The following is a 25720-nucleotide window of genomic DNA, read 5'->3' as shown; positions in this document are numbered from 1 at the left end:
ATAAATATTTGCTATCGTATTGTATAAAATAAATGGGATAAGAAATCTTGCATGTATAATATAATGTACACAAGCCTGAACTCATCCCATTTATTTTGAAGATTTGTTCGACTCACAGCTAGACTATATAATATTATAATGTATAAATTTGTTTGTTGCTTCAATAATATATAAGTTATAACATTTATGTTATTAAAATACAATGTTTTACAACATGTAACTAAAACAATGTGTTCTTCTTCTTTAACAATGTTCAATAGTTCTTTAACTACAATGACTTTAATTGTATGGTACAGTGCACACTGTGTAAAAAGTCTTTAATTTCCCAAGAGGCATAGCCAGACCAAACTAATGGTGGTAAAAGAGATAGCGTTATTTAAAATCATGAGGTTCACAGTACAAATAATAATAATATAGTTAATACTATATTACTAAAGATATACCGCATAGTTCAGTAAATGACAGCATTTTAAGCTAACTAACTAAACCTATTAATGCTTTTCAAACAAAGTTACAACGAATTCTTCATGTAGTGCATCCTGGGTTTAGCTGTTTAGACAGGATATGCCCGTTTAAAATTTCCATCACGTTACATTACATAATTCTCAATAAATGTAATAGATTTGCAGTGTTGTAATTAGTTTACAACACTAATTTATGATCTGAATCTCAGTAACTCATGAGCATACTTCTCATACTTCGCCAACATGTTCCACGACCCAGGCACTATTTCAACTTCCATGCGGTGAAATAAATGAGTTGGTGCAGCTAGTCAGTGATTTTATACTCCGACACAATATGATGAATATAGAGGCGGGCACTAGAGGATAGAGTATAGACTACTAAAGCTAAGGTTAAGGACGGATCAGAGTGATAGGTCAGCTTCCATTATGTGACAAACCCTCTGGTGGGGGGGGGGGGGTATACTCTGCACAACATTGTTATTACAGTACACAGGAGATGCAGTTTACAGTACACCGGTAACGGTCTAGCTACAGTTTCAATACATCTCAGGTGGGAGAGTGTATTTCATATAATAGGAATACCATACCTTTGATAGCTTTGTTCACGGCTATGTACCAGGAAACAAAGAGAGATTGTAATAAGACAATAGGTTAGGTATAAGGTAATAGAGTCCACACAACAAAGCGACCTCCTCAGTGTTTGTCAGTGTGTGGGTTGTTACAATTATTGCAGGTCTGAGGGGTGACTGGTGAGCTCAGGAGATGTTTTTATTGTCAGATGTATTTGTTAGAGTGAAATGAAGGGATTGTATTTAGCGCCCACCCATATATATTGTCAATGTGTCAAGGTGCAGTATGCTCATGTCAGAGCAGTTATTATTTTGAATTACTCACTAATAACATGAAGGTAAGATGATTGGGAGTATTAAGAACTATTATAATTTTAACTGTCAATTCTAGGACATCATGTTTATATTTTTATAAGCCTTCTGAAAATTCTCATAATTGAACTGGAAAACCAATTCTACAGTCACTAGATGGGGACCATCACCATTGTCACAATAAAATATTTGAGATCAATGGACAATTTTGACTTAACCCGATCGCGGATCGTGGCCCTAGAGAAAACTTTTTCGACATGTACAGACAAAATGCTTGATCTGTCTTAAATCTGGATGGCGAAATTCTGGAGAACACCATACTGCATCGTAGTAGCGTTGAAGTTGTGAAAACGGTCAGCATTGTGCACATTATATTATACTGCACTGCTACAAATCATACTTGTAATGTCATGCACAGCATCCAATATAATATTATACGTTTTCCGTGGGAAAAAGATGTCAAGTTTGGTTTGCTGTGAGCGATTTATGTTTGCAAGACATTACGTGAACCACTTATTATACATGTGGTTATAGTACAGTGTTATATAGATACACTTACAGGGTGTGTTACAGGGGTGCAACAAACAAAAAAAACAAAAAAAAAAAAAAGGGGTGCTACAGGGGTGGTGTTACAGGGGTGGTGCTACAGGGGTGGTGTTACAGGGGTGGTGCTACAGGGGTGGTGCTACAGGGGTGGTGCTACAGGGGTGGTGTTACAGGGGTGGTGTTACAGGGGTGCAGGGTGGTGTTACATGGGTGGTGTTACAGGGGTGGTGTTACAGGGGTGGTGTTACAGGGGTGGTGTTACAGGGGTGGTGTTACAGGGGTGGTGTTACAGGGTGTATGGAAAACTTATTTTAATTGCGGTTCTATTGAAAATGCTGTCTACACCTTGGGAAAGAGACGGAGAATTAATTAAAACTAATTGAAATTAATAATGTGTTTATAGCGTACTATAGAACACACAAAGATCAGCCATCGTGTACTGATCTAGTAGTGCGGATCAATGGAAAAGTTGTATCTGTTGTTCGAAACGAAAAGTTTATTTTGAGTCTAGAAAATCTGCACATGGCACAATTTGTACCATACTTATTCAGAGTCAGAGTCAGAGTCAGAGTCAGAGTCAGAGTCAGAGTCATGTCAGAGTCAGAGTCAGAGTCAGAGTCAGAGTCAGAGTCAGAGTCAGAGTCTGAGAGTCAGAGTCAGAGTCAGAGTCAGAGTCTGAGAGTCAGAGTCAGAGTCAGAGTCAGAGTCAGAGTCAGAGTCAGAGTCAGAGTCAGAGTCAGAGTCAGTTGAACAGTACTCCCGTACCAAATCACCACTTAGTAAGTAGATAATGAAATATAGCACAATCAATAATTATAATTAATAACTGTATCACCCTTGACAAATACATCCGTTTATCAGGTAATATTTATTAGATATTCAAATTTACTAAATTTGAAAAGTATTTAATTAAAAAAAACACGTATCCTCAGTCCTATAAATTCTGCAAATTCCACTGGAATGACACAATGCATTCAGTAATAAGGACCATTTATGTGATTAGGGGTCTGAAACATGACCGGTGATACCAGTGATAAGGGACAGTGACACTGGGTGTGAAGTTACTAGTACTTATACAATTGAGTATGTGTTTCACACTGTTCCACTGATTAGGCTGAGCTAAAGCTTCACGATCTTAGAGGATACATCTGAGTTTCCTTCGTGTGTAAATTCTAACGGACATTGTGATATGTTCAATTACAACCATGTTTTTCTCGGAGTTCTCGTATCGAACCTTCTAGCTCAATTTAAAGATTTACGAAAGTTGCTTCATTCACTTATGACTCAAAACTGAAATCGTGCGTATTTCTAAGGCTAAATACTCTCAGTAACCGCTTCCTTTCCTCATTTTCTATAATTTACCCTCTTGAGATTCCTGTTCTCTACCGTGAAGCTAACCTAAACTTACAGGACAGAATATGTAACAATAATACCGACAATTTGAGATACAGAGAGGTAGCTGCTGCACTGAGCACAACAACGTACGTCCAACAATTAGGCCTTGTTACAAAACTTAGTTCATACCTCACTTCACCCTCACATACAATACAAGTATTAAGTATACAATATCATCAGGCTATATCTATACTTCACTTAGATATATTATTATGCTCCTCTCATCATTTTCTATGTTTACTTATCGCTCAACAGTCAACAACTCAGATAAGGTATAATGAGCATCATAATATTCAGGTCAAATGTTGCAGTTCATGACCTCTAAATGTATTGCTGTTGCGACTGAGAAACTGAGAAACGCAGTGTGGTCACAGATAATGTGGTGCACTGGTATTGTACCATATAATCTTGTTAAATACGGTCCCCCGGCCCCCCCCCCCCCCCCCCCCTACAGTAAACCGACGGTGTACACCCAAATAGTCAAGTTATAAGTGGTGAGAACGGTACACCACCCCGGCTTATATAAATACTGGTGATCCAACCTTACAGTCACCAGGAGGAAAACTCTTACTTCTCAAATTCCTCCAAGAACCCTCACATTTCTTGAATTCCTCACATTTGTGTGGTTTAATGATTATAAATATAATTTAAGCAGTCTATCACTATCCCGCCACATCAGTACCACCTTTCCTCCGCCTATGTGCCGTTCTGGCTTCTGCTCACGTACTACTGATCTAACGGAAGCCGTATATAAAAGACCACAATTTCTCTGGAGCCCTCTAACATGTACTATATGTTCAGTGATATCACTATAGTAATAGTATATTATTATGGTAATATATTACCTGCTCATATTAGCCCACGTGATATAATCATAATAGCCAGAATGGATCTACTTTACTTATTTGAAGAGAGGGAAATTAAGTGGTACTTGAAGGTGATGATATTCATTATAATAGTGTGGTCTCCGTCTCACATACCGCAAATTGTTGAGATATAATTTCAGGTCTAACAACATTATGATCTGAATATAATACCACTTTTATATGGTGGTCTAACTTTCACAGTCTACTCACATACACGTCACATATTATTATGGCGTTAAAGACATTAATCTGCACCAGACCAGGTAAATAGACATTATAGACATTATGACTATAAATTCTCCCTTTCTTTAGCGGAGTATTAATCATGATAATAACGTATAACTTAGTGAGGCTTTATAGCGGGCTCGGTAACCTAACAATATTGCCTTTTTTTCGAAATTTGAGATGATAATTGTTAGGATATGTTTGCAGCACAACTTGAATACATGTATTACATTATGATATATATTTGTGTATAAGAGCGAGAAAACGGTTCATTGCATTCAGCGTGCAAACTTTGCACTGATCAGGACGTCACGTGACTGCAATTCATGTGACACGTGATCATGGTACGATATTGAACTGTAACCTGAATTTAACAATTTTAAAGGACCAGTTAACTGAACAATTTGTAGTCTCCAATTTGGCTAAGATTTAAATCAGCTGTGACAAACTGGTAAAGAATCGTATCGCCGAAAGAACCAACTCTCTAGCGTACGTATAACGCGTGTTATTGCAATAATAAGCTGTGGCCGCGTGACGTCATAAAGTCCCTCAGTGCGCGCTTGCATAGCGTAATACAATGCACAAATGTTTATCATCGTCAATAAAACACGTGTAACTCACTCAAATTTTAGAGTTATGACTATTTCCCTAGTTCTACAAAATCCTTATAGTTTTGGCTATCACCCTAACTATATGAATAGCTGATTGGATGTACAGTGCTCACGTCAGGATTTTAAACAGTGACATAAGTTCTTGAACAGTGGCGGGTGAATGTACGGTTAGAAAGTCTCTGCTATTACAAGTTATGTCATATGTGATAATTTTGGATTGTTTTCATTGCTTCATTACAAACGAAGGGAGACTGTACCGATTATTTTTCCCCAGTACATGAAACTAATACACAAAATAATGTGCTATATATTAAATATAGCTGATAAGAGTGTAACTCTGTAATATAATATTACAGTTGTTTGGAAGAATGCGAGCAGTCGAATGGTTCGCTGTCCTAAAAGACATAGTTCCGAGAGCAATTATATTTTTAGCATAGCGAAATTTCTTACTATACTTTAATCCACACGTGCCAGACAGTACTGAGTACAGGAGACAAGAAGTCTGGCTATTTAACGGCCGTTCCCATGGGACCATTAGTAGAAGTAGCTCCTATCAGAACGGTGCCGTGGGAACCGAAAAATACCCGGTCTACTAAATACTGATTGGACTGTACAGTGTGCGGAGTGTTTTGAATTTGACTTACCTAGTTATCGTCCTACTTGTATGATCATAAAATTAAATACCAAGTGCAAACGTGTTCAGTCAATCGACCCACTGAACAACTATAGAATTTCCAAGACCCTATTATTCTTTGGCCATATATATTACGGCACGATCGATTCTTAGATGGCTAAACGACAAACTTTAATCTATACAATTCTTAAACTATGAGATAGCAATTTAATCTAAAAATACACTTTTTATATTACTCCTGATTTTTACATTTCAATTTTCACGTAAAACATTGTAGCCATAGGTTGATCATGGACACTGACAGCTTAATTTTAGATAATAATGATTTATGAGTTTCTCTAAAGTTAACTCTAAACTTGTGTAGTCCAGTCATTTATGGACATTTATGGAATTGAACCTGCAAATTTTCGTATACTCCCGAAATTTTGCAAAGACCTTCCCAAAAGTATGAATAAACGATTTTCGGTTGGAGACATATTGACCACGCCGATATTGACCCAATAACGTAACCGACCCTTTGCTTCTGAAGGTCGTGGAGACTTCAAAATAGGCTTAAACGAAGCCGCATATGCAAGTTTATATAGGAGTTATTGAGCAACACATGGCCTAAAATCCTTACTTTTCGAGAAATTCGCCAAAAACCATTTTGGGCGTGGTGCTGAGCCCATTTTCGATAGGATCGTGATAGAGTCTTTAAACAGGGTGCAAAAGAACCGCATTTAGCATATTAATATATGACTTACGAAGAAACAGATGCCTTAAAGTGCTTACTTTTTCAGTTATTGGCGAAAAACTGATTTCCGGTTCCAGAAATCATGCAAAAATATGGGTGTCTCGTAAATTGGGCTATGAAGGCCCTACAGATTTTTGAATGGATGCAAATTGTGCAGAATGGCCATGTTTATATACAACTTATGAAGCAACATGTACCCTAAAACACTTACTTTTCGAGTTATTTGGGGGAGAAACATTGTATTATGTCCATTTTTACCTGTAAAATACAGTCTCACGAGCTGCTCTGTGCGCGCAAGGGACTTTATGACGTCATCGCCAAAATAATACAAACGCTAATTACACGCGTTAGAGAGCAGTTAGAGATTTAGGAATTTCGACTCGTTGCTCAGTTTGCTATTTGTCACAATCTGTCAAAATATGAGGATAACTTTTTTTTCAGTTAACTGGTCCTTTAACAACTCAGGAGTGTATTACCAATAGGAACGGTACTTCAGACTTTCAAAGCTTGGCCTTAGCTGAAGTGATATCACTTCAGCCCAAAACCGTAAAAGATATATTGTATATTAAACTTTTTTGACTGCTTTAAATGCTTTATTGGCCTTCAAATCAGCATAAAAAAATAAAAAATTGGCGAAGGAATAAGAATTTTAGTGCCCAAAATTTGAGTGGTGTCAAAAACGCAAATTAAATAGGTAATCATTTTTTTAGTCTCTTGAGTCTTGACACTACTTTAGGGTTAGACGGGTTCCTGCTAGTGTAAATAATGGTTATTTAGAATTATAATTGTGGCTCACCCGGGCTCACTGTAATTTATTCTTACATTATCTATATCGTAACCAGTTCAGCTGTTTGCGGGAACTGGCAGAACTGATCGCGGTTTTTATCAGTGGGAACTGGGAAGTGTATAATTAGTAATTAAGAACTCACTTAAACATGTTAAGAAGATTTTTTAATTGATCAATTAACCCAGTCATTGTTATCAGGAACTCCTAAATCTTAGACAACTCAAATCCGTTTTTCTCTAGCTATGGTTCATTAGTAATTACTAAAAGGAATCTCTCTGTCTCTCTCTTGCTCTCTCTCTCTCCCTCTCTCGCTCTCTGATTCTGAAACATGTCATCCAAGCTGTTCAGTATCCACTTAAAATGTTGGCACTAACTAGCTGTGTGTCCACGTAATCTAACTGGACACTTGCGTATCGAGAAACAATGATTTGTTGAAGGCTTGTTTGTCCAACACACAATTTAATTATTTAATTATCTAATTAAATGAGCATTTACTTTAAATCCGGGGGAGGTCACGTGCTTTTAAACGATCGCAAACACATCCACTCTCAACGATCATATATAATTATGAGCCAATCCCACAATCTTTAAATCTCAACGTTGGTGGTCCCCTAGCTTTAAACTCCATTATCTTCCGGATACATTAAACCATCCTCCAGTAAAGAGCCTACATGTCACCGTATATCTTTAAAACACCGCGTGTCTGCTTGAGAAGGAAATACTATGGTCGTCCAACGAGATTTGTGGAGCTCGCCTACATAGTTAAAACTGAGAATACGCAGGGTTCTGCAAACATTATTCTATTATTATATAGCTCAGCTAGGAGTTATCAGTAAATCCATAATGTGGGAAATTGGGGTGAAGAGAACCTCCAGACAGAGAATTCTGGCTAGTTCCAGCTTGAGTTCTAGTCTACTTCTATGATTATGTAATAAAGAATCCGGGCAGTAAATCGCCAGGTTGCAGTAAACATTATTACTACATAATTTCTTATCCAGTTGCAGATCTACAGTACGTGGTATAAAACTTACGGTGTAAAATAATTTACACGTCAAGATGTGTTAAAGTCATGCAAAGATCGCTGATAGGCTGTTACTGTTGGTGAGATGCTGGTGCTAGGTGGTCCCCGGACACCAACAACCAGCCAGGAGACACCACTCTACAGAGAACATGTTCCAAAACACCTCCCTCACCCTGCTCTAGGAAAGCAGCGGTGAGTGACGTCACACACCACGTGACATGACGTCACGCACCACCCCTGACCCTGCTCTCTCAGGTGATAATTCTCGCCACACTCTCTTAAGGAAAGCAGCGGTGAGTGAGGTTAATTTCCTATTATTGAATGAGATAAAAGTAAGTGACCACTATTTTTTGTGCGAGTGTAAAATAGGCTTACACGTTGTATTAGTTATCTAACACTAAATGTTGTTAGTATTAGTAGCAGTTTTGTTTAAATTATACATGAGCAGATTTTGAGGCTGACCAGTTTAAGTCATGGTGTAATCAGGATGCGTTACGTGCGTTCGTGCGGTAAAAGCAGGTTGTGACCTAGTTCGCATTGAAAAACACCGTACACAATAAGGTTACACATCGCGTCGGTACAGACTCTCCAGGACTAAGGACGTTTCATTTTGTTTCATATCTGGAGCACAATATGCACCCATTCATAATCATTATTCCCCATTCCTCATATCTTCAGAGTATACACTATACACACTCCTTGAAATATAGAATTCCTACACCAGGGTCATGGGTCTAGATAGTATGTTTACAACTAAATCAGATTGAAAAGCAGAACTGTTATGTAACGTAAGATCACACAACATTGCGTCTCATTCACTTAGCATTCACAATTCCTTTCTGATACATACTCACATACTTGTAACTAGTAATGGGAAACCAGCTCTCCTCTAAATATGAGACATTACGAGACACTACGGTAGTTAATCACAAAAAATAAAAGTATTTAGAAATAATTATTACCCACCCTTTTAGAAATCAGACACACATAATTATAATAATACCAAGCTCGACTGTTCTGCGGTCCAGCCATGAACTGAACAGAAATTCCCGAAATTCCGATGATCTGGGCAAAAAATGCTGATCCGTGTCCCTACCATACATATGGCCAGCTATTTCAGCTACTTATAAAACCAAATACCGACCACCTTATATATCAGAAGAACTGGCGGTGATATTATACTGATATATTGTTGCCATATAAAGACTAATGAAAAATACCTACCTTTTACGTGAGCATGCGCGCGGCAATATTTAGTGTGACCACCACCTTTTTCACAGTTACAGTAAGAATTTAAATCCCAAACAAATTTGTTGCCGGACCAAAAAATGTCCGGAAGATCTTGGTAGGGGTGGATACTGGATATTAGTTGTAATATATTGTTAATAACTTTATATTAGTTGACAGTCATTCCGGCCCTCTAGCGTGTCGGACCTTTTAAAGTTCCAGACCTATGAATAAATAAATTTGACCAGCAATATTATAATGTAACAATTTAAAGACCATTTGAATGACCGTTGGGCGTTGTCTCAGTTTTAACGAGACTAAATTAGAAGCTGTAATTGCGTCTTGAAGACTACGAGTTATTTGAATTGCAGAATGATGTTGATAAAATGAATATTGATTTTACGTATCGAAGATGGAGATTTGAAATATCGTCCTGACCCTGGGCGGGCTATCACCAAGCTTGGTTTCAATTGAACCACCGAGCAAGAGCTTCCCAGATTCACCAAGGTGACATGGCTAGAACAGCACGTCTCAAATTGCCAAATAAATGGTGTCTTTGTGGTCGTCTCTTGGCTCTCTATTTCAACACTACGTGCAGTACAAACTTTCTTGATGGGCACGAAGATAAGTGTACGTCCGCTACTACTAAATTTCGCACTAAAAAGGAAGTGCTCTTTCTTAAAAGTCTACCATATAGTAATAAACGAAAAAGAAGTAAAATTAGATACTAAGAAACAGTAGAAACTAACTTTCAGTAGATTCTATCTCAGCAGCCCGCTGTTTGTGCTCCCATGTTCCATTCTCGGTCTCCTCGTCACTGTCGTACTCGTACTTCACCTTGTTTGGGTCAGCTGTCTTGTTCTTCAGCAGGGTAGACAGCGCTTTTAACGTTACCTCTTGAGGTGTGTCCGCCTGATCGTGGTACAAACATTACAATTAATAATCAAGACGGAATGTAGATCATGATCAATAATTGATAATGAGAGTAGATTAATTATCATTAATTATTAATATTATAGGGCTTTTTAAGTGGTCTGATCTGCTCCACAAAGTTGGACAATGCACCTTATAATTGCATGTCACTGAGAGAACTCTTTAATTAAGATAATTATATAGACGGCCCCAGTCATGTTCCCAGCCATGTTCCCAGCCATGTTCCATTTTATTCATATGCTCAGTCAGTTTTACCACACATAATATAATGATTATAATTATGATAATTTTTGCTTCGCATAAGACCAGCACAAAAGTCATTGTTGGCCAATCACAAAATATTTTTCCGTTAAGCATGCGATATTGCTCGTAGAACTGTTCGTTTTTACAAGCACAGTGCACACAGGCAGTACGCACACATGCACATGACGCCCTGGTCACATGGTGGTCATGGCAACACACAATCAGGCTGCTCAGACAAGGTGGTCAATGGTGAGGGAGAAGAAAAAGAGAAGCTTCCAGAAGAACGTGTTACAGCAAGTGTGCATGTCAAGGATGCTTGTTAAAACGACCACACACACACACACTACATGAGTTATTATATTAGAGAGGTGCGGGTGGTGGGGGTCTTTATTAGCGAGAGAACTGGAGAGTAATAATGAGACTGTCAGGGTATGGGAGAAGAGAGAGAGGCTTCTCAATCTCAATGGGAAGTGTGGTGTGAGAAGTCGGAATGTAACAATACAAAATAGTATCGCTATGTGGAGGATTCGACGCACGGTGACATCGGTCTTAAGAACGGTAGAAAATGTTCACTGGCTGGGTTGAGAAAAGCCGTGCCACATAAACCACTAAAGATTGTGTTATGTAACCCTTCACGTTATCTTATTTATGCGAGACAAGTTTTAGAAACATGAATTCTTCAACTTTAAAGTGATCATAAAATCTCCTACAGAGACACAATGTTTAAAAAAGTGACATGCTGATTAGAATAGGGCACTCACAACAGTAGGAACTACAACAGGAACTCCGTTTATCATAGCAATGACTGGTTTGGTGGGGGTAGCTGGTGTCGTTGCAGCAACTACCTCCGCAGGCTTCTCACCCCACCGGGACTTTCTCTTCCTCTTCCTGGTTGTATCTGAAATGGTCTGTTTATTATAAGCTGAAGGTATTGCACAAATGAACTATCTATAATACCATTATACCTGACCAATGTAATATGTACTACTTCTAACGGATTTGTATTAGGAGTCGCATAATTTACCTGACGTGGTGGAAGTAGTGGGTGAAGCACTCCCCGTGCTGTGAGACTTCTCTGATGAATCAGGGGTTTTTTCTGAGGAGGAGGAATGCCTCTTCTCAGGAGACCTATCACTAGATTTCTTCTTCTCCCTTGCAGGCGACTTGTCGAATGAACATTTCCTTTCTTGCCCAGGCGACCTCTCTGAGTGTCGTTTCTTTTCTGAGCTTCTCGACCGTCGTCGATCCAAGGATTTTGACCGCCGTCTTTCAGGTGTTCTTGACCGCCGCCTATCTGTACTTCTAGACTGCCGCTTTTCTGGAGTTTTGGACCGCCGTCTCTCTGGGGAGTGGGTTTTCCTTTTCTCTGATCTTCTTTCGGGGGACCTGGCTGGACTACACGCCTTGGGTGACCGGGCTGGACTACGCGCCTTGGGGGGCAGTGCTGGACTACGCGCCTTGGGTCTCCATTCCTTGGAAAACCTGTGGTAGATATAATAATTGAAATGGAGAAAAGGTATCTTTTGTGAAAAGCATAATAGTTAACTCCACCTGTTAATACCCGATTGTGCCAAAATATAAATCCTTTTTAATTAATTACAATTTAATAATTTTAATTAATTACAACTTGGTGAAATTTATTTCAAACTATCCCATTGACTAATTTTAAAAAGTTACTTTATAAACAGCAGAGTAAAACCTAAAAAATGTAGGATATTTTATCTAAGTTACATTTTCAGGGGCTCTACAAACCATTATTATTGCACCATAATGCAATAGTGCAAAAGTGCATTGGTGCAATGTAAAACGCCTCATGACACGCAGTATAGGCCTAGGAATATTGATATAAACGAGTTATCAACATTTTACACAATCGCGTTTGCATCTGCTTCAAAAAGTTGACACTACCCGAACTAATTGATAAACAAAAGGAAAACTAATGACTAAATGAGGTGGAAAATGATATATACATAATATATATATTATATATATATATATATTATGTACATATAATGATTAATGATAATGGATCTATGCGATCTCCTCGGTCGACTCAGCCGAATGATAGGAAACTTAATTGAGGGTTAAATGAGAAGTTCAAGAAACTTCCTAGGATACCCCTTCAGTGCATACTGTAAACATAGTACTATCAACTATTAACTATGATACATATTAAATATAAAATATTATGATATATAAATATATATAATATATAATATAGATATATATACATATATATATTTGACGTGCGCCTGGTGCTGAATCAAGAGCAAAGATCAAATTTTCATGCCACCTGGTTATGAGATTATATCGTGTCTAGAGTGAAAGGGTTGCTGTGATAAAATCAATTCATGAGCCAAATACTACAGTCACATAATTGGAACTCGATGTAATTTGACAACTGTAATAAAATCATTTGATGATAAATTATAAGTTAGTAACCATGACACAATTTAGGACTTCCACACGACTAATATGAGAAAATTTCGTTGACTGTTGAGCATTATACATATATTATATTGTGATAATGTGCCGAGCGAATATTGCATTGGAACACACATGAATTGAAACTTTAAATGTACGAAATTTGAGAGTTTATTGTGCAATTATTATAGAATTTCTCCCAATTCAGGGTTGAGGTTAGCAGATTATGGCTAATGGAATCAGACATACGAATATTTAAAAACCCAACCAAGAGACTAATTATATTTTAATTTTAAGATAAGTATCAAGCAAATTGTACTGTCCCCACTGATATATTTTAAAAACTGATTTCAGAGGTAATTTTAGTTCAATTTGCAAATAATCTAACCTAGAAACAGGGTTCCCAGTGCAGGATCTGTCTTCAGTACCATTGATCAGCTCTCGTGCTTCCGGTTTCGTTTCTAAAGTACCTTAAGGACTGCCGTGAGAATTGGATTAGCTGGAACTTGTCATATCATAACAATGACAAAGTCTTGATCGTTTCAGCTCAGGTCACACGCAAATCTTTGTGTAGTTAGTGTAACCATAATATATTCAATTATGAATGTGAGAAATATTCCAGCTATCGTGATTGACTAGATTTGAAGTATCACACAATACTTACCCTTAACAGCTAAGTCGCTTTTAAGATGTTTCTTTAATGATGCTTTTAAGTTTATAGGTTTACATGCTGTCTTTGGTCGAAATCCTGGGCGCTGTTTCTGACAATTCGGGTTTTGAGGTAAGTTTGATGTCTTTGACTGGTAGGCCATTTTCTTTCTGAATTGGTCAAAAAAGCTTCCATCATTTGCAAAGATATTTGGAGGAGGGGAAGAAGCAGAAAGATTGTCCATTACCTATTCATCAAAATAAACAGATGTTAGTTAAAAGTTGTTTTTGGTTCAATTGTATTCAGCATTGAATACAGTGAAACATTGGAAAACATTAAAACTGGATGGTCAGCTAATGTTTTGAAAATACTGTCAACTGTATTCATTATTTTATAATTATCCTGTGAGGAGATCAACTTTGCAATTGTGGAGCAATGGTAGAATTTCACTCATGAGCACCACCGCGCCTGGGTCCTTTCACCAACTGTGCCAATGAGAGTGACAGTGTGGTCAGGTCGACTTTAACAGCTTGTGTATCATATATACCAGCTAGCTGCTAGCATACGCACTAACTCCACTAAATTAAATTTATAAAACAGGGTGGGCCAAAAGTCAGTGGGCATACGTTGGCCTTAATAGCTCAGTCACTGAGTGACCAATTGAAATAATTCTTTCTGGTACGAATTACTACCACCACTGGTTCGATGAATTTGTCAAATCGAAAATATTCGAGTTCATTTTTGCATTTATTTGATAGTTTGGATAGTCGGATCGAGCTAAATTTTATTGAATTGTGTTTGGCCATTCGAATTACGTTTGTCCTGAAAAAATTAGAGTTGTAACTTCTCAGATGGCCAAGATACGAAGCATAACGAGTTTATTCATTACGTGTGATCAGGTGATTGGCTTACCTGATCAGTGATCACCCCAGGTCAATATATCATTACATATTTCGCATATTAATACATATATTATACATAAAATGAGAACGCTTTAAGCTAAGAACTCAACATTTTTTGCACACATTTGGCTTGATAATTGAAAACTTTTCCAAAAGTTTCAAGTTCATTGGTTAAAATATGGCTGAGTTATGACCATTTTAAAATCCATCGGATATGTGATCCGAGCACTCAGTCAGTGATATTTGCACTCAATTAGTGATCTCGTCACCCAATCTGATCAAGAGTAAGGCGTTAGCGTGTATTAATGAGGTTCATTAGGCTTTGATTGGATACCGATGATGACTTTGCTAGAAAGGAAAACACAAATTTTTAGGATAAATCAATAAATGAAATCAACCTCAAAGTAGGGAACCACATTCTGCTTCGACAGGAATGTGTTGGCGAAATCTATCCTCGATTGGAAATCACGGTCCAAAAGTTTGTGTTTCTTTGTGATTCGGTAGGCCCGGTTAGAAAGGTCTTGCTTTAGGATTCGCTGAAGGGTTGTTCTGCTGATGTCTAAGGCAGGAGCTCGTTTTATCAAGCCAAATGTGTGCAAAAAAGTTTGAGTTCTTAGCTTAAAGCGTTCTCATTTTATGAAGACAATAGTGAAAAAGAGGGAGTGTCACGCCACGCCCACTGTAATTGGGCGTGGCTTACGAAACTTTCAGGAAATCTAAGTTTGACCCATATCTATAATCTCTGAAATTTTGGTGCAATTTGGAGACGAATTACGTGAGTTATTAAGAGGTTGCGTGTGGGTAGTCACTTATGGGCCACCCTGTATATACGACATATTTCGAAGGAAAACCACGACATAACAAAATTATTGTTACATTTTGTTACAAATTAATTTAATTTCAGAAATAGTTGATTACAGAATTCCTTTCTTTTTTTTTTCGAACAAATTTCTTGAAAAAATTTTGCGAATATTTTGATATTTTCATGACATCCAAAATCATGCGACATCCGAAATCTTGACATTTTGTCATGATTTACAATTATCTGAGAAAGTTAACGCATATTTTTACTTGTCTTTTACAGGCAAAACTTGACATGAAAAATGTTCCCGCATATTTGATCAGATGAACAAATATTTGACATATCTGACGGGGGATATCATATACAAAATATCCTTGTGTTTGAAAAATTATATCAAAATAGTTAAGAATTTTTCAATACATTTTTCTAGGACTCGCCTGTAGCAGGCTTTGTCCCCCTGGATCGGGTTCTGCCACTTTGGAGCATTGTGGGGCCCAAAAATACCCCATCGGGTGATAAAAACCATGACATATTTCACCCAGATATAATAATATACGACATATTTTTAATGATATTGACCTGGGCTGATCACGTGATAAGGTCACCCCGTTAAAAACTTTGGGAATCGTTAAGGCTGCCCAATTAAGGTGTCGTGGCGTGTCACACAATTACCCAGTCAATTTTGTTAACGAGATATGCAAAAAGCTTGATAACTTCGGCATTTCTTATCTATTTCACGTCATTTTTTCAGATCAGGTGCAACATTTAATAATATACCGTCTCTGAAAAAATCAGGCGTCCAGCATGTTCAGAGAGAACAAGATAGGTGCTTTAATTTTGAATGGGCGTGGTCTAAAATATTCGAATTTTCAAATTTTGACGACGGAATCCTCGAACCAGAAGGTACGGTATGCTATCTGCAAAGCAACAGCTCTCAAATATAAAACACGGCGGAGTTATTAAGGCCAACGTGTGCCCACTGACTTTTGGCCCACCCTGTAGTATAGTGTCTGCAGTATAGTGTCTGATGTTCTTATCTAGTGCCAAAATTTAGTTGGATATTATTTGTTCAGTATGTAAGGGTATACAGGGCCAGGGGGGGTGCAATAAGTCAGTACCCAATACCCATACGTTGAGTCTTATACCACAGTTGTGTTTTATACTTGAGAGTTGTTGCTTAGCAGATGGCATACTGTACCATACTGTTGGAGGATTCCGTCACCAAAATTTTAAAATTCGGTTTTTAGCGGCCACACCCAATCAATATTGAATTGCTTATACTCGTGTATGCGAACATGCTAGAAAATTCATTGTAACATATTACAATAGGTAATTAAATTCGGAATTTGATCTAAAAAGATGGCACCATACAGATTCAAAATGATGAAGTTATCAAGCAATTTGTTTATCTCGTTAGCAAAATTGATTGGGTAATCATGTGATTGACATAGTAATTAGGCTCTCTGCACAATTCCCTTAGTACCAACCCAATCACATGATCACATGTAGAATAACCTTGTTATGCTTCAAGGTCGTGGAGACCTTATTGAAGCTTTTATGGTAATTAATGGTTTGACTGATTACGGTTCAGACTTGTTCAGACCAAGCGGATCAGGTCTTAATCTGGTTTCATCCAATAGATGTAGTAAAAGTGTGACAAAGGTCAAGAATATCCGGAAGTCTTTTCTCCCGGAGCGAGTTATTCCATATTGGAACAAACTCCCTCCGGACGTCAAGAACTCTGTGACAGTTTTAAAATTAAATTATAAGGATTTAAGAAAGATATGATTTCTGAAAGTATGGGCCTAGACATGTCCAGTGCCTTCGATACTATCAGTAGGCAGACTGTGCTCAACCTCCTAGAGGACGCAGGGTGCACAAGAGATGAGATCAGACTAGTGAGATTCCTCCTGAGCAACACCAAGATCAAGGTGCGAGTCAACAACGCTACCTCCCTTGAATTCATCAGCACCAACGGAGGACCCCAAGGTGATAGTGTTTCAGGCCTCTGTTTCACAATCACTCTAGCTGGTGCCTGCTACCACCTGCGTGCCGTGACGCTGCGCCCAACCCCTCCTATTAACCCTAGCGGCATGCCTGAAGAAGATGCCTACTCTGATGACATCGACTATCTTGGTGAAGACAAAGATACTCTAGAAGCCCTTCTCCCTATCGCTACTAAGGTGTTCAAAGAGTGGAATCTGAATATTAATGAATCAAAGACAGAGTTTGTACACGTCTACATAGCTGGGAAAGATGAGGTCATGGATGATGGTAAACCCCTTAGAATGAATGAAGAATGGTGCAGTAGCAAGTTGTTGGGTTCTCTGCTAGAAAGTAGGAAAGATGTCACCAGAAGAATCATGTTAGCCAATGTAGCATTCCAGAACTTCAAGAAGGTCTGGTGCCAGAGTAAGATCCCCCTACAGAAGAAGCTGAAGGTCTATAAGGCCCAAGTAGTATCTATCCTCATGTATAACTCTAGTTGCTGGGGAATGCCTAAATCGTACTGGGACAAACTAGATGCATGTCACCGTAACCACCTCAGAAAGATCATGAATGTCAGCTGGCCACGCAGTATGATGTCCAAAGATACCCTATACAAACAGAGTAACTCTACCCCTATGTCCGAGCGTGCTGAGTTATCTAGGTGGAAGATGCTAGGACACATACTGAGGAGCGATGAAAGATCACCAGCTCAAGCTGCTCTGTGCTTTGCTGTCGAGATGTGTAGTGAAGTTGGTAGACTCGGGGCTCACAGACGTAACCTCCTACACCACCTGAAGCTGAAGGTTGACCTCTGGAAGCGTTTCATCCTGCTGGAGTTGTATGATGATATTCTTCATTTGAGAGAACTTGCTAGTAACCGTGGTTATTGGAGTAAATTATTCGATTTTATACTTGAGTACAAGTCAATTTGACTTTTGGGACATATAATCTTACAAAGGATCACGTTCAGGTTCTAAATTATTTTAGGATTGTTGACATTTGTAAGATTGACATGTTTGATAATATTCTAAAAGTATTACAAAAAAAAGAAAAAGGGGGGGACCCCCAACCCATGTAGCTGAGACACCTCACAGCAAGTAGACCAAAGTGGCTCTTGCTTGTGAAAGGTGCGTCAACTAACCGCCGAAGCGGCCCGGTGGGTTGGGAGTCCCCCCCCCCTGGGATCATTTCGTCCGTAAAATTATATACAACAAAAAATAGTACAGTAAAATATCAAAATTTACATAAACAAATCTAGGAGACCTCATATCAAAGCTCGTCTTCTGGGGGGATGATTGCTCTAACCAGAGCCCTCTCGCTTGCAGTAGCGCGCGACCGCCGGAGGCGGCAAAGACTACCTATCTACTTGTGAAACAAGCGCGTCACGCAGTACGCGTAGGCACATGGCTATGTGAAGGGGGATGAGGTTAAAGGAAATGTCTTGCAGTTCAAGATGCTGGGCCGTTGATCTTCCTTTGATTCCTCTTAGTGCAATGGGTGTACTTCTTAACAGATCAAAAATGTATTACAAATGATTGCTTTTTTAGAATGTTTCTAATGAAGTTTTAGTAAGAATTGAAGGAGCCAGTTATGTCAGTAATAAAGAGAAACATAACAATTATCTTTGGTTCCATCCTTATTGCTTATGTGGCAAAGAAGCGTTTTATAAATCTTTATTCCACTGGGAAGTCTTTAAAATGGGATAATGTTTTTGATAAAATTGTTTGTAAATATTGTATTTGATAAATAATTAATGTTGGTCGGGAAATATTTATTATATATTTTTTCACACAGTGCGATGATATTTTGTAGACATGTATGATGATGTGATGTCATGAATTTAACTTTACTTTTATTTTTACTTTATCTCGGTCATCTGAGTAGCTAAAAGAGAAGCTAAAACTCTAAATTTTTATCGCAAGCTCTCTAATAAATTATTCAAGTTGCATTTAATATCTTAATATCAAATCGCATGACATAATTAAAGACTGTAGTGAAGGTTTTCTGTCACAAGGCTGCAATCCATAACAACAACCGTCAACAAAACCCTTAATACCTATCAATAATTGTTATCTGGTTCAAATATGAGCCTTGCCTTGAAAAGCTGTCATGTGTCAGGCTTGTAGGTTTACAACCTACCAGGACGCGCGCCGAGTTAGACTCGTCGAGGGTCCTAATATATGGTAGTCATACGTTGTATGACCCGTCGTGCACGAGTGCGCGGCTAGGCTCCCCCTGTCTCGTAGAAACTCTACAGGGTGAAACGACCGTGGGGGTGAAACGACCGTGGGGGTCAAAACGTGATACAAATTTAATTGACGATGTCAATTTATCGCTGATCGCAGCTCGGCCCGGCGAGGCACAGTAGCGCATTTTGATTGACGGTGTCAACCCATCGAGATCGTAGCTCTGCGAAGCAAAGCTACGATCGATGCGAAGCAAGAATGCTAGTTTGCACGGCGCGTTGAAGCGGCGAAGTCCTCCAATAGTGCATTTCGCCGATCTAGCGATAAGAACCTCATTAAGTGCGCGGCGCGGCACAGTAACGCGCATCGCGCTACAAGATAAAAATATATGGAACAAATATTTTACGAGTATCACCCGTTAAGTGTCAGGCCCAAACAATTTTTGCCCCGTAAATTGTCTGTTCATCCACAATTAAATTAGCAATCAAGGCCAAGGACAAAAATTCATAAACCAAGTGGGTATCAGGGTTGTAGCGCGATGCGTTACTGTGCCGTGCCGCGCACTCAATGAGGCTCAGCTCAATGAGGCTTCTCACTGGCTAGATCGGCGAGATGCGCTACTGTGCCGCGCCGAGCTGCCATGAATTGACATCGTCAATTAAGTATCAGGGTATAATACATTTTGGAGTCTGAAAATCAACTCGACCAAGAAAGAATATAAATATTCTTAAAATAATCCTTAACACACCAAATAATCTAATCGAGCGTGCTAAATCACTCTACGGTCGATCTTCGAGATTGTTCTAAAAGGGTCCCCGACAGCTGAAACCAACTTCGATGTATTTTTGGACGCTGATTCCGAATCACCCCCCATGACATAGGGTTAAAATGCTCCCCTGACGAGATATTGGCGAAAAACTGTCTTGATCACGTGATATGACCGTATAAGGAAGTTAGTCTAATTTCTCGATAGGGTTAGAGTTTCAGCATATGCTTTTGTTAAGGATTGGGTTAGGGTTAGGGTTGGGATCAGATTACAGGGTTAAATTTTCGAATAGTCGTTCAGGACCAGCTAGAGAAGGGGTTGAAAAAGTCACGTGACAGTCGAGTGTAGAGTGATTAATCATCATCCTAATCTAATAACAAGCTTTTTAAAGGGTGCAGCAATTAGAAATGGACCACTTTGTAATTGTGTGCATACACCTTTGTATTTAAGCTGTAAACCTGAAATCTTCACCTAACCATGTGCTTAATTCGAGCTACTGCAAGCACAAGGGCTCTGGCTAGAGCCCAGCAACCTGAAATTTGACCATTGTTAATGGTCTGGCCCGGCGCGCGCTACTTCGTAGCACTTGCCATTTCGAGAAGAAAGCGGCGCGCGCTACTTCGAAGAAATTTAGACGAGTAACATCCGTCAACCTGAAATCCACGTGTACAGTGTGAATCTAGACAGCTACAAAGTCGAGCTTGCTAAATCTCTCTACTATACAGTCGATCTTCGAGATTTTTCTAAAAAGGCCAACTTGAATCGATGTATTTTTGGACGCTGATTCCGAATCACCTCCATGACATAGGGTTAAATTGTCATACATTGTATGATCCGCCGCGCACTAGTGCGCGGCTCCCCCTATATCGTAGAAACTCTACAGGGGAACACTGCACGTACCAGCATAGTGAAACGACCGTGGGGTCACGACGTGATACAAGGGTTAAAATGCTTCACTCATGGCAAGATATCGGCGAACAACTTTCTCAATCACGTGATATGAACGTATAAATGATAAGGAAGTTGGTCTAATTTCTCGTTTGGGTCAGGGTTAAATGCTTTTAATTTAGTCGCTTTAGAAAAACAAATTGAAGATATGACAGACTGACATAATGCAACGGAGGTTTTTCTAATACAACCTGGTTTTTAAATTTGTACCGTTTTATTACATATATTGTATTGGCCTTGGTTCATTTATTTTTGAGCGAGTCTAACCTTGTAGCTAGGCAATGACCATCCTTGAATTTATTTGTGTATTTTGATTGAATAATTTTTAGCTATTTAAGTCAATGAAACAATAAGTTTTCAATGAAACAACAAGTTTTATTTTACATTCCTTTAATCATAAATGAAATAAGAGCTTAAACCACGAATTAGTTAACTAGAAGTAAACTTGAGGAAATATTCTTTAGTGGTTGTATATAATTATTTAAAAAACTTTATTTGTTAGTATTTTTATTATGGAAAGTGGTTAAATTTAGTGAGACAAGGTCAGTTTCTCTATTGTCTCAGAAAAATGTCTACTTTATAGTAGGCAATACTTAATTAATTAATTAAAATTGAAATTTAAAAACACCACTATTAAGCGTACACTTTTACTCAGCAGTGTCACTACAACTAGTTTACAAAAATACTTTTAAAACTATATATCAAAAGCAAAATAAAGTTCTATGTATAAATTCGTTCATAAAACTTCCAAAAAGCTAATATAATTTAGATAAGTCAAAGAGAGGGTTAAAATTATTAATAAAACATTTTTGCTACCTCAGTGTCAGATAAAGTAAACAAATAAGTCTTCAGTGCGGACTTAAACGCCTCAACAGAATAACATTGTTTAACTGAGTCTGGTAGTGCATTAAAAACTCGTGGACCAACCACACTAAAACTACGATCACCAAAACCCTTGGTTGAACGATAAGGGACTATGAGCCTAACAGTGTGTCCATGGTGAGCATACTTAAACATATCTTGAAGGTACAGTGGCGCTATTCCATTAATAGCCTTAAAAGATAGGAGACATATTTTAAAAATCACTCTTTTAGGTATATTAAGCCAGTGCAATTTATCAAGATCGTCGCCTAGGTGATCAAATTTATATTTTCCAGTTACTGCTTTTGCACAGGCATTTTGAATAAGCTGTAGTTGATGTATGAGGTACTTGGAGATGCCGTAAAACATGGCGTTACAGTAGTCCAAACAAGAAACAACGAGGCTATTATCAATTGTCTTAAGCTGTTTTGTAGTCAGCAGAAACCTTATCTTAGTGAGGTTGCGTAGTGTATGAATTCCCAACAACTTTTATACTATTGCAAATGAGACACCTGTTTTCTTGAGAATTGTTGTTTTCTTGTAGGAGACCAAAGCGATTCTTGTATTCTACTCTTCTTATCTTCGTGACGCTTACTAACTTAACTTCTACCTATTTCTTCTCTCCTTCACACACTCAACTACAATACTATAAAACACCTGAAATATGATTCATAAATAATACAATAAATATGAATCATATACAACAAAGAAATACATAAACCTACAACTAACAAAGAAACTATATTTAAGATAAACCTAGACCTAGAACTAACCGGTGTTCTCCTGAACTATCACCAAAGGGCTTCACAGGCTGGTACACCTACTACACAGACCTGCTACTCCAACACACCTTCTGTTGCTCCTTTCTCCTTGGGATCTCTTGTTGTTCTTCTTCTTATCTCCTTATTACATCAGCTATAATATATATATAACAATTAATCATCTTATAACACATATATTATAACAGAAGGTACCCGCCGAAGTGGAGGGTTGGGAGTCCTCAGGGGATCATTTATTTCCGTAACATCTTACAGGGTTTACACTAATGAGCATTAATGTACTGGGCTGTTGATCTTCCTCTGTTACTGTTTATATTTTACTATCTTTTTAATATCACATATTTTATTAAACATTGTGTATCATTTTCCTATAAAAAATGTTGTTTTCGTTAATTCATATAATTTTCATCATTAACCTACTATTATATGCATTCTAGGTATAAAACTCCTCGCAATAATGGATAAAGATGCAGATTTTTTGATACAGAGTGATACAGAAGAAGATGGGGATGGTACATTTTATAGTTTAACTGCAGAAGAAGCAAATGCTTCAGTATACCTTGATTCTACAGTAAATATAGAGCCTGTGCCTTTGGACGAATCTGCCCTTGATTCATTAGACGAGCAAAATTCTCAATTGGACTATAAAGAGGATGGGTTGAGTGTTATGGATCCGGATCATATTGATATAAGCTTCATCGCCAAAGCTGGTAGTGAACTCACAGCTGACAATGACATTAAAAATGATGAGATTGAGGCCACTAGATATTCAATGCAGTCAATTAATTTGACTGACAGTGATAACATAAGTAAAGTGAGTGAAAGTCCTCCAGTTTGTGATGATGATATTCATGTCCCAGAAGACATATCCTCAGATGTTGTTGAAATGCCACAACCTGTTAAGCAACCTTTGGTACTAGATGCTAACATTCCATCGCCAACTGTAACAACGCCAACATCATACTTTGGTGCTGTAAATCAGCACCCCACTTTTGTGCATCAGACAACACCTGAAGTCACTGAAGTGGAAGAACAGACTGACCTGTCTATTGATAGTGAATTGTGGTTACCGTCTCAAGACACTCTCCAGCTGATCTCACAATCTACAGATGGGGCACTTGATCCTCAGTATCTGACTAAAGCCCGACCAAACAGCACTGTGGCATTTGTCAGCCCTGCTATTGAGCTCATGATGAAGTATCACGGTGAGGCTGCAGCTCAACGCCTACAAACTCCACTACCACCAGTGTCAGAGGCTAATCTGCAACAACTGGTAAAAGAGGGTATGTTATTGTCTGCTGTCAACATGTTGACTGAACTTCTCAATTCGGCTGAAATGAGCCCCAACACAATCAAGCTATGGACCTTAAGATTTACCCTCCTGATAAAGTTGAAATTATACTCAACTGCTGATGTAGAAATGGCTATGTTTGGCAATCTTGATAATTGTGATCTATATTATGAGTTTTACCACGGGGACCATCCTGGGAAGAAGGGTTCCATCGTTCCCTGGAGTTTGAGGTTGCTGTGGTCTATTTTACCTCTGCACTGTCCCTCAGCTGGAGGTTTATATGGTGCCCTCGATAGAATGTATGGTCTTGTTTATCATTTGGATCAAGCATTACTAGCTGGCCTGCCTTACTTGCAGGAACAACGGGTAATTAAATACAAGACAAGTTTACTGATACAGGTAGCTGGGGCACTTGCAGGCAGTGGAAGTATCCAGCCAGCTATAAAATTACTCATGCAAATCAAGAATGATCAACCAGACATGGCTGTACCAGTTTCAAATGCAATCATACGGCTGTACTACCAAGTTGGCAACATCCATAAGGGAGAAAATCTTCTGGCTGAGGTGCAGAATAAACTCTCTGAGGAGGAAAAGGAAATGAACAATGGATTCAAATGTATCGCTCATGGAGAGTATAATGAGGCATACCAACACTTTGCTAGAGTAGTTAATCTTAATCCCACTAATGCTGTTGCCAGTATTAATGGGGCTGTGTGTCTGCTATATTTGGGTAAACTGAGTGATAGTATTGTACAGTTTGAAGGTGCATCTAAAATATCCCTCCATCCCATGCTGTTGTTCAACTTGGTCTCTCTGTATGAACTGAAAACAATCGCTAATACCACAAAGAAATACCACCTATTGGACAGTATTACAAGTAAATCTGACTGGGAGGCTTTTCCGTTTGAATGTTTGAGATTATGAAATTTAAAACCAGACGATTAAATGCATGATTCAGAACTTGAACTGAAAATATAGTTGTAAATTTGAGTTCTTTTAAATCCCGATGTCTTGTTTTGTTCTCTAAGATAAGATTGCAGTAAAATGTGATGATTAATGATACATGCTAATATAGCATTGCTATATATTGAATTGGGGAGATTAAATTTTGTGATTTGAAGAAGTTGTGCTTTTTGTCTATGTTTTGTTTAGTACTTAATTTGAATTTGAATCTTTATTTTTCTCATTGTAACATTAATGTGTTACTACTATTTTATCCACTTGATTCAAATATGATAATCTGTGCTGTACATAATCTAGTAGCCTTATCTATTGATTTATTGAGTTTAACAGAGCATTAAATATGTTCACTGAGATAAATTTTGTGACCCTTGTTCTACCCCGGAAATTGTGCCCAAGTTTGTACTTTGTGCCCTTTTTGAGGATGTAACTGTTAGAACTTTGAGGTACTTATTTTTTAGAGAAAGTTTACATAGCGTCTTGGGGTGATGACGGAAACTACAATGATCCTTGAAATGACAAAATGATTTTGAATTTGGTTCATTATAAAATTGTATGTATTATACTTAATTTATCGATCTGAAACTAGCTATTTCA

The 25720-nt window shown here is 38.2% G+C and overlaps 4 protein-coding genes across 7 annotated transcripts in view; 2 read left to right on the top strand and 2 right to left on the bottom strand.

The window, feature by feature from the left end:
• The window catches only part of LOC134814959 (uncharacterized), a 103297-nt gene extending 102677 nt beyond the window's left edge, over nucleotides 1–620 (bottom strand). For all 4 annotated transcript variants that reach the window (XM_063823326.1, XM_063823327.1, XM_063823328.1 and 1 more), the window contains exon 1: nucleotides 607–620. The gene's annotated coding sequence lies outside the window, so the exon portion shown is untranslated. The remainder of the gene's footprint in view (nucleotides 1–606) is intronic.
• LOC134814964 (SURP and G-patch domain-containing protein 1-like) overlaps nucleotides 1–13895 on the bottom strand; it is a 36614-nt gene extending 22719 nt beyond the window's left edge. The window contains exons 1-5 of the mRNA XM_063823349.1: nucleotides 13655–13895; nucleotides 13379–13460; nucleotides 11591–12048; nucleotides 11328–11464; nucleotides 10140–10302 (exon numbers count right to left, since the gene is read on the bottom strand). Coding sequence (XP_063679419.1) covers nucleotides 10140–10302; nucleotides 11328–11464; nucleotides 11591–12048; nucleotides 13379–13460; nucleotides 13655–13883 — 1069 coding nt within the window. The 5' untranslated portion in view covers nucleotides 13884–13895. The remainder of the gene's footprint in view (nucleotides 1–10139; nucleotides 10303–11327; nucleotides 11465–11590; nucleotides 12049–13378; nucleotides 13461–13654) is intronic.
• A 3247-nt stretch (nucleotides 13896–17142) lies between these two features.
• LOC134815431 (uncharacterized) lies at nucleotides 17143–18264 on the top strand. The gene has a single exon (XM_063823966.1). It carries the CDS (start codon nucleotides 17143–17145, stop codon nucleotides 18262–18264), a length of 1122 nt encoding a protein of 373 aa, XP_063680036.1.
• Nucleotides 18265–23308: 5044 nt separating this feature from the next.
• On the top strand, nucleotides 23309–25717 carry LOC134814606 (trafficking protein particle complex subunit 12-like). The gene has a single exon (XM_063822733.1). It carries the CDS (start codon nucleotides 23330–23332, stop codon nucleotides 25085–25087), a length of 1758 nt encoding a protein of 585 aa, XP_063678803.1. The 5' UTR covers nucleotides 23309–23329; the 3' UTR covers nucleotides 25088–25717.
• Nucleotides 25718–25720: the final 3 nt, after the last annotated feature.

Source organism: Bolinopsis microptera, chromosome 5 (assembly GCF_026151205.1).
Source record: "Bolinopsis microptera isolate Bmic1 chromosome 5, MBARI_Bmic_1.0, whole genome shotgun sequence".
NCBI classification, from domain to species: Eukaryota; Metazoa; Ctenophora; class Tentaculata; order Lobata; family Bolinopsidae; genus Bolinopsis; species Bolinopsis microptera.
Note: the sequence above shows the minus strand (reverse complement) of the source record. Positions and strands in the feature narration are given on the sequence as shown.